Source organism: Phragmites australis, chromosome 2, assembly GCF_958298935.1.
Source record: "Phragmites australis chromosome 2, lpPhrAust1.1, whole genome shotgun sequence".
NCBI classification, from domain to species: Eukaryota; Viridiplantae; Streptophyta; class Magnoliopsida; order Poales; family Poaceae; genus Phragmites; species Phragmites australis.
The window spans coordinates 32,713,006-32,722,867 of NC_084922.1; the positions used below are offsets into that span (position 1 = coordinate 32,713,006).

At 43.0% G+C, this 9,862-nt stretch overlaps 1 protein-coding gene across 1 annotated transcript; it reads right to left on the reverse strand.

Moving 5' to 3' along the window:
- LOC133908419 (probable receptor-like protein kinase At2g42960) lies at positions 1-3,599 on the reverse strand. The gene is made up of 8 exons (XM_062350442.1): positions 3,271-3,599; positions 2,134-2,887; positions 1,956-2,060; positions 1,472-1,594; positions 1,176-1,346; positions 948-1,077; positions 658-867; positions 1-533 (listed from the first exon to the last, which is right to left on the reverse strand). Exons 2-8 carry the CDS (start codon positions 2,781-2,783, stop codon positions 447-449), a joined length of 1,476 nt encoding a protein of 491 aa, XP_062206426.1. The 5' UTR covers positions 2,784-2,887; positions 3,271-3,599; the 3' UTR covers positions 1-446.
- Between the last annotated feature and the right edge of the window lie 6,263 nt (positions 3,600-9,862).

Genomic DNA, 9,862 nt, shown 5'->3' on the forward strand with positions numbered 1-9,862 from the left:
TTTCAATGCTCACATTGGCATGCTCATATGGTAAAACTGAGTATCCATAAAGCGTCTACTATTGTCTATACAAGGGTAATGAAATCCGGTAACTATAGTCATGCCTTTGAGGTTAGTCCCTCCTGGTAACTCAAACCATAAATGAAGGCGAAGACAATGCTTCTATGCTCCCCTAAAAGGAAACTACACATATTCTAGTGTAAACGATTTGAACGATTCATCTACAGAAAACAAACAGTAACGCAATTCTTTTAGGGGAGTATAGAAGCACTCCTAGAAAGGAAATGAGCAGCTTGCTCCTAACTGATTTAGCTGCTACCTGCCGTATTCGCAAAATGTAAACCTGATCCACTCATACTATCAAAGAACTCAATATGATCAATCTGCTGTTATTATCAAACGACTTCAGGTATCCTACTTTTCTGTGCTTGTTCAGAATCGAAGCTTCAGGCATCAGCACTGTTTGAATTCTCCTCTTGTGACTGCTGCGACTCAATATCCACGCTTCCCGCCAGGCTGAGCTTTCTCTGATCCTTCCATTAACAAGAAAAAAATATGTTGAGTTGTACTGATATTAACAATGCTACAAGAAGGATGCTGCTTTGTGTTAACTAAACAGTCGGAGCGCAAGGAAAGATGTTCGGATAAGAATAATACTTGTCGATATGCATTTTGAACTGCTTCAAGCATTTGCACGACGTGACTCATCTTTGGCCTCTTGTCAGCATCAGGATCGACACACTTCAGGCCAACCAAGATTGCCCGCTTAAGGGCACGTTTTGGTGGCTTAACCTCGAGGTTTGGATCCACTACCTCTTCTGCCCTCTTATTGGTAACCATCATTTTAAGCCACTCTACAAGATTCACCTGAAACAAACAATAGAAGAGGTGTAAGGACTAACAGAGACAGTGATAACACCAATTGTCTGAAATGAGAAAAACCCTACCTCATCGGCAGGTTTACTGTAATCAACTGGATCCCTAGCTGTCACGGATTCCAACAACACCACTCCAAAACTGTAAATATCGCTCTTTTCATTTAACATCCCACTATTTGCATATTCAGGTGCCACGTACCTGGCGTCACATTAAGAAGAAGAACATTAGCAAACTTATTTCCAGATGAATAGAACTAACAATAGGACAACAGGAAGGGCATAACATGGGAGCTATACCCATATGTTCCCATCACTCTTGTATTGATATGGCTTTTGTCGGAATTCAGAAGTTTGGCCAACCCAAAATCAGAAACCTTGCTGTTGAACTCATCATTGATTAAGATATTACTTGACTTAATATCTCGATGAACGACTTTGGGGTCTATGGCCTCATGAAGATACGCAAGCCTGAAAATCATGAACACCCACATTAGCATGTAATAGTCAACAGTCAAAGTGAACTTTAATCACTGATATTTGTTATGCAAGATTTCAGAAAATAACTGTGAAACAGGACCAAACTCCAAACTTACGCTTTTGCAGTGCCAAGCAGAATCTTCATACGGTTTTCCCAACTAAGGACACCACGTTGATTCATGTTCCCATGAAGCCATTGTTCAAGGTTGCCATTGTTGACATACTCATAGACAAGCATCCTGCAGGTAAATATTCAGAACAAATCCATATACACTGAAAAGCTTCTGTGAAAAACTATGTTTATTATAGTATGAACCTTGCAGTGTTTTTTTTTTAACCCAAAATTAATAAACATGAAACAAGGAAACAGGGAAAGCTCAAACTAGCATTATGTACAGCAGGGAAAAAGAACTTTCTTATGGTGTTGCTTACTTAACTTCCATTGTGAATCTTCAGAACAGAATGTCTAGTACAGATATGATGATGAACAACTTGCAGAAGGTGGAGCATATATGCTGGTCCTAGCATCTTTTATGATCTTCCATGATGAGTGCAAATGAACTTAGCAGAAAGAAGGAACCAAAAGGACGAAATGACCACCTGTGTATCCCTTCCACACAATAGCCCAGTAGCCGCACCAGATTCTTATGCCGAACATGACCGATGGCTTCAACTTCGACACTAAATTCCTTCTCTGCCTGCCCCCTGCAAACCCAGCAAACAAATTTTAGCTATGAGTTAAAATCATGGTAAATTCACCAAGACACGATACACTTACACATTATTAAGGATTTTCTTCACAGCAATCTCAGTCCCATTCATCAACCGACCCTTGTAGACAACTCCATAGCCTCCCTCTCCCAGGACATTACTTTTTGCAAACCGATCCGTCGCGGACTCCAGGTCCCTCAAGGTAAACCAGTGGCCCCAACCCAAATGTGATAACTCTGGCAAGCCAACCAGAGGCGAAGCTGAATATGCGTATGATGAACTACCTTTCCTAGCCGGCCCAGAACTGCTGTAATCTTCAGAGTACGAACTCCCAGCCTTCTCTATGTTGTACACTGAGCTGCATTGGCTGAACGCATCGACATCGACAGATCTACTCTCTCCCAAATGTGCTGCACCCTTCATCTTTGGATATTTATCATGAACTGGCATGAATGGTGGTCCGCTGTCATGTACGCTTTGTGCATCAACTCTGTCAACGTTGATTTCCTTTGACATAATAGGGATCTCTGCTAGCGATGTAGTGTCAAATCCCTTCACCGTCTTCTTTTTCCCTCGGACCGAAAGCCACAGTGTAATGATGAACAGAATTCCCATTACTATCCCAACGACAATGGCAATCACGACCCATAATTTCAAATGGAACACGGGTGTTGTTCTTGACAGTGCTTCACTGACAGAATTGTTTGGTGACGACATATTCTTCAATCTGTCTGATGAACAACCGTATGATATGCTCTCCTAATTCAGAATCTTGTCCTGATTTGACGAAGTAATTTAGAAACTTATCTTGATCGCTTTATCTGCGTGAGAAAGAAAAAGGTACGTTAGCCAACTCAGGAACCTAAAGTACTAGCACATGAACAAAACTACAAAACAAAAGGGCAATTTTGTCTCTAGAAGAAAGCTACGCATCATTTGAGAGCACAGTTGTTCCATGCGAGGGGGAAGTATCATTTCGAAATCACCTCACAGAAACTTTCGAGCAAGCAAACTTATGAAACACCAAAATACCAAACGCAAAATACAGAGAGCTTGTGAGAGAAAAAAAAGTCTGGACAATGTGCAAGAATTTTGAGTCCTGCCGACATCGAAACACACCATGGACCCCAAGGCACAGGACAAGTCAACACCTTCAAGTCACAGGCCGATGGCTCCCACAAACATGAACGGGGGAAGAAATCACCTTGGCAGCACCTCCAATCAAACCCCGTTGGACAATAATTCCATCACGTACTCCCGCCGCGCCCCCTCAGAAGTGAGAACTGGAAACGCCGGGCGCTCGCTGCGCACTACCGCTCTTGCTTGTGAGCGGTGACGCCGGAATGCGAAGGCTGGAGAAGGGCAAGCGCCCTTTGCTCCTTTGCGAAAGAGGAGAAGCCGGAAAGCCGAACACAGCGCACACCTGCACACACCAAGAGGGAGAAAGGCACTAGAGAGAGAGAGAGAGAGAGTAAAGGGGAAGCAAAGGGAGGAGGGGAAGGAGAAGAGGTTGCAGTGTTCGGAATTAAAGGTGGGGTGGGGCGACGAAAAAGAGGGAGACAAGTAGGAGGAGGAGCTGTAGTTATTAAGGGTTTGTATGATTTAGATTTTAGATTTTGAATTGTGCTCTATAATCAGATTATATAAATAAATTGATAGATTCTGAAAGTAGATAGTAGTAATTTAGATCTAGATTGTGACATAATTTATAATTTATTTTAAAGTAGCTTTTATAATCCACAATTTAAAATCTAGTATAATCTGCAGGAAACAAACATGTCCTAATAAAATAAGAATGCGGGATTAATGCTAGGGATGGTTAAGAACTGCATGTGGCAAGTGAACCGAGGAAGGCAAACGTCAGGGGGCTTTGCTTGTTCTGCTTCGCTGGCTGGCGCCTCCCCTACCTCATGGAAAAGAAATGCAATTTTTATTGGCAAAATCCCATAGAGCTTATGTATTTTCCTAACATGAATTACACTATGTTGACACCTAAAGCAATGGATACTTTTGGAATTATCGATTATATTTGCATATTGCCCTCTCAACTTATTTTTAATAAAAATATCTAGTTAATTCCTTTAAAAAAAAATCATTGATACGATTCTATGTATTTAGTTGACAGCGTGTCATTCACTCATTCTACTAGGCAAAGAGTTATCGTGACGTAGGCGCCATATAGCATGTCCAATGAATACAAAATTACATGGTTCAATCTATTGGTATGTGATGTCGTGACGTATGAGCTTACGTAATTTGTTTGGTTAATGCAACTCGAAAATTTGGCTATTGTTTGGACATGTATTTCACTGTCATTATATGTATATGATGGAAGAAACGATGGAGAGACTCATGCAATACAGGAAAATAGTGTGTAGATTTGACCTGTTGCCATAAGCGCTATCACGCTTTGATGTTCTTGTCGTCATGTGGTCCATCTTTTCAGTAGAACTTGCAGAATTGATCGGTTACCATAAGCTATTGTGACGTGTGGGGTCATAAATACCCATTTTCATTTTGTTGCCAATAGCTATGTGGGTAGTATTGGAATTATTGATTGTACTTGCAAATTGTGCTCTCAACTTATTTTTTAAAAAAAATATGCATTTAATTCCTTTTAAAAAACAACAATTGATACGGTTCAATCTATTTAGTTGATAACATGTCATTCACTCGTTCTACCAGATAAAGAGTTGTTGTGATATAGGCGCCATATAGCATGTCTAGTGGATGCAAGATTTCATGGGTTCAGTTGTTGACATGTGATATCATGATGTATGAGCTTACACAATTTGTTTGGTTAATGCAACATGAGGATTTAGCTACTATTTGGACATGTATTTCACTGGTTATGATACATATAAAGGAAGAGACGATGAAGAGACTCATGCAATACAAGAAATAGTTAATGAAACACGTAAATTTGACCTGTTGCCATAAGCGCTATCACACTATGCTATACACGTTGTCATGTAGTCCATCTTTTCAATAGGAATTTGTAGAATTGATCGGTTGCCATAAGCTATTGTGACATGTTGGATTATAAAGACCCATTCTCATTTTATTGCCAATAGCTATGCTAGCATGAGAGTTCATATGTCATCTAACTAGTTAATGAAGTATGCAGATACAACCAGACTTCATGCACCTTATATTATTACTTGAGCTGGTCGGGTGTCATGCAACATCTTATTAACGAAACATGTGGATTCGACCTGTTGCCATATGTCAGATGCCATACACTGTTTATGATGCAAGAGTTCATGACCTTATTTCTCAATGGATCCAATGTGTTTCTAGGGAAAAAAAAACCATGTAGGTTTACTTTAAGGTTCTAAGTCGTAATAAAAATTGCAATTATATTTAAAAAATGGGAAAATGGATATCCAATAATGAAACATCAAAACTAGTATGGGATGTTTGTTTCCCTTCCAATCCTTAAAAACTCTTTACAGGCACTTTATATAACTGCTACGGCAAGTTCAATGTACACTATGTTATAGATTTTATCCATTATCTCATTTACAATGTGAAATTATGATGTACCATATACGTTCTTATTTGAGCACGGATAGTGCTTTTCCGTTTTGTTGCAGAATGTACATTTTAGTTGACGGAGTTATGCCTATCTTTATGCAAGTTTATCCGTGAATAGTACAAATTCAAGTTGCATTCAACTCTCTTCAAACTTGCATTCAAATCATTTTGAGGTCATATATCCGTATTCTTATGCATGGTTAATTCGGATATGAGAGTAAAGACCAAAGCCTACAGTGTTTGATCCGTTTTCACCCGAAAATGGGGTCACTTGCTGGTCAAGAAGGATGACAAAGGTCTCAAAAAAAGAAGATGACGATGTGCAATGTATTCTAGATTGTATAAGATTATATTTCACTAAGTGATCTTGATGGGAATCACAGCTCACATGTGCTGTCTCGCATCAGATTTTGTCGATCGCTTGTGTGCAAACTTATATAAGCCCATGTACTACATATGCCTTAGTATAACTATCTGTTTAAAAAAAAAACAGGCATACAATGAGTTCAGAAGTCAGGTGCATGCGCCTGACGACGAAAATACAATCAAACCTCTGTCTCTCCGGATGAAACCTAAGTTTATCATCCCCTGGCCCATTGAATCACGAAAATACTCATGTTTGTACCAAAAATAAGTTTTGACTCCTGTTTCTTATTCGATTCTACAATACTCCACTGGTCATTTTTGAAAAGGCCGGCGAAGTTGGGCGCTTCATGCGTGTGCGCGGGAAGTAAATTTTATAAGACCCTTCATCGAAAGACTCTTACGAGACTCTGATCCATACCGTACTTCCTTGATCCAATAGCTGTCACGTGCAACTGAGAGAAATGAGGGGGACACATGGCATACATAAGAGGGGGTATTTTTGTGAGACCGAGTCTTATATAATTTCTTTCTGTCCGTGCGTGCTTGTGCCACCAGTTTTCATGCATCAGTCTCTGGTGGAGTAGGTCATTTTGCTCGGGAGAGGCAACTCCGTAGGAGATAGGGCATATGTGTTGTTTCGTCCGTTTATCTCTTTTAACTAATATCTATTGATCTATTGATTTTTTTATATATTTTATAATTTTTTTACATATCTATCTGACACAAATCTCAACACAAATAAACAGTATTATCCATGCGTCGAGACGCATACTGTGCTCATGTTAGTGATCAAACTGACATCTTTCGGTGCCGCTTGAATACACCTTTCACATCGATCACCACTCCTTCGATCGCCTCCACGGATCGAGACGGGGTCACTCATCACCGCTATAGAGCTGCTGCTATTATCTGTGTTGGAATATATGTCGAATATGTGTAAATGGTATGTTACAGATAGATTTGAGTTGTAATTTGGGTGGGACTAGGATTAGAATTGTACTCGAACTCCTAATTCCAGGCCTTTAAATAGAAGACACCACTATTGTAACCAATGGCAAGACTGAAACTGTTGGAGAGGAGCGCCTATAGTCATGCCTCGAGGATGTAGGCAACTTGGCCGAACCTCGTTAAAAACATCGTGTCTTGTGTGTTGATCTTGTGTTTAGCTTGATAATCCTGGTAATGCTTCCGTTAAAACCCTTACAAGTGGTACCAGAGCCATGAAGAAAGATCAAATGAAGGCACGAGGATATGTTCCACACCGCGCAAGACTTGCACGGGTCCAGGGAAGGATGACGCAAGGTGGAGCATGGCGGCGATCGAAGATTCGGTCGGTGGATTCGGACACTTTGAGCGTGGTGGCTTGAACTGTCCGATGGGCTGCATCAATGGGGATCCATCCAAACGTGGAGATCGGGTTGATGACGGCTGGTGATTGCTGTTCGATAGGGGTCAGTCAGACGTGATAGCCAAGTTCGACGGTACGGCTGGAAGACATGCGGACAAGGCGGCGGCTTCGACTCATGGTCTGATTGACGGACAGTCAATTCAGATCAGAGTGGCTGTTGTTTGCTCAAGGTGGAGCAGCGACAGTGGTGGTGAAGGTCACGGTGGACTTTGGAGGTTGCGGAGGCTGTTTAGAGGCGTGGTTATCCCATCGGTCTAGTTGGGGCCGAAGACGAGGGACATGGAGCACGCTCGAGGGCAGCATGAGGCGAGCTGGCGGACTCCACGCATGTGAATCCGAGCGGTGGATGGCAGGTTTCGTATAGGAGAAGCGGAATCAGGATCGGGCGAGTTGGGCATGTCCAAGTCGATGTCTCCTCGGTGGGGACGTGTACGTACATGACTCAGTTTCATGATTTCATGATGGTGTGAATCGACGTGATGGTGCAACTCGTCGTGTTGTAATCATGCGGTCCAAGAGCGCGACTCAACGGTCGGTCTGGTGGAGCGCGTAGGCTCGTGGCTCGGCGCGCGTGGGCCCGAGCACGAGTGGTGCGATGCGTCTGTATGCGGGTCAGTTTTGGCCTAGTGATCAGTTGGCCGATGTGCTGTAGGACGCGGGTGCTCGGACGCGTGCAGGACGCAATCGCGATGACTCCTATGGCTGGGTGCACAACAGAGGTTGGTTTTTCCTCAGGAGGCCCTTCGGTCAGTTGTCTCAGGCTGGCGCCCAGGTAGAAGATGAGTTGGCTTCGGATTGGTTTGGACTCGATCACATGTTTGTTTCGGTCAGCTGAGCACTTCGGTTGGTGCAAGTCCGATTTTGTGATGATCAATACACAGATCAAGCGCGAAGGAGATCGACGTCTGTCGGCATGTGAACGTAAACAAGCGTGGAGACACAGGAAACCGAACGTGGGAGGCCAAGAGTCTGACATAGGCATGGTTCTGCATGCTTTTCTGCATGCAGGCGGTCAGTGGAGAATCTTGTTTGGTTCCATACTGTGTCTTGTTCAGTTTTGGAATTGGATTCGTTCATGGTTCCCGAGTCGGTCACGGCTCCTATGTCAGGAGACTGCAGCTAGGTAATAAAGGGAACCATGAGGATCGACAAAACGCAGAGGCAACCGAGGTTTGGAGTTCACAGATTGCGGGAATTGCAATCGGGCTATTCACGAACCGTTACTTGTGGCGGTTGACGGTGAACAGCGGGCGACGATCGAGCGAGTCGACTTTGTCGTGTGCAAGCGGCTTGGTTGTCGATGGGGATTGAGAGCAGTGGATCGTGCACGGACGGTGTACAAGGCGACGTGCGCGCAATTCGGCATGTGCGTGATGGTGCGTCCAGGCACGTTCAGCACACGTGAGCGGGATTCGGCGGTCTACGGCAACATGCAGATGGCGTCCAAATTCGAGGTGACGAGATTTGACGGGACTGACAACTTCAGGCTTTGGCAGACGAGAGTCAAGGACTTGCTGGCGCAGCAGGGGATCCTAAAAGCTCTCAGCGACAAGAAGCCTACCAAGGTAGATGATGACAAGTGGAGGAGATGCAAGCACAAGCGGCGCCGACAATAAGGTTGTGTCTCTCCGATCAGATCATGTACCATGTCATGGATGAAACATCACCTAAGAAGATTTGGAAAAAATTGGATGATCAATTCATGTCCAAGACATTGACTCAGAAGTTGTATCTGAAGTAAAAACTGTACGAGCTGATGATGCAGGAGGGGTCAGATCTTGCTGAGCACGTAAACGTTTTTAATCAAGTTGTCGCTGATCTTGTGAAGGTGGAGGTGACAATTGATGATGAAGACAAGATGATTATTGTTCTGTGTTCCTTGCCAAGGTCTTATGAGCACTTGGTCACAACACTGACATATGGTAAAGAGGCAGTCAAAGTGGATGATATTTTTGCAGCGTTGTTTGCTCATGAACAAAGGAGGAAGAACAATGCTGGTGAGAGTTCATATAGAGATACTTTTTTCATCAAGGGTGATCGAGGCAGGGAGATTGATAAGAAAAAGAAGAAGGGGCTACAGTGCTATAAATGTAAGGATTGAGGACATGTGAGGAAATATTGTCCAGAACTGAAGAAGGGCGTGGCAAATATTGTGGTTTCCAAGAAAGATGAATCGGATAGCGATGGTGATTTTCTTGTGCTATCAAGTGAAAAGTCTTGTGGTGAAGTATGACTGTTAGATTCAGCAAGTTCATATCATGCAACATCAAACAAGGAGTGGTTCTCTTCATACTCTGAAGGTGATTTTGGTCTTGCTCGCTTGGGAGATGACACGGGTTACCGTGTTATGGGAGTCGGCAATATCAAACTGAAGATGTATGATGGACAAGAAGTGCTACCTGAGGGTGTGCGGCATGTGCCGGGACTTAGGAAGAATCTAATATTACTTGGATATCTACATGGAGAAGAATGACTGTATCAGGCG

Bases quoted from the DNA above. Each gene is read 5' to 3' on its own strand.
- LOC133908419 (XM_062350442.1), bottom strand. From the start codon at position 2,783: ATGTCGTCACCAAACAATTCTGTCAGTGAAGCACTGTCAAGAACAACA. The intron at 2,061-2,133 runs GTAAGTGTATCG...CTGGGTTTGCAG, and splicing joins AAGAAAATCCTTAATAATGT to GGGGCAGGCAGAGAAGGAAT. The intron at 1,078-1,175 runs GTATAGCTCCCA...ATGTGACGCCAG, and splicing joins AGAGTGATGGGAACATATGG to GTACGTGGCACCTGAATATG.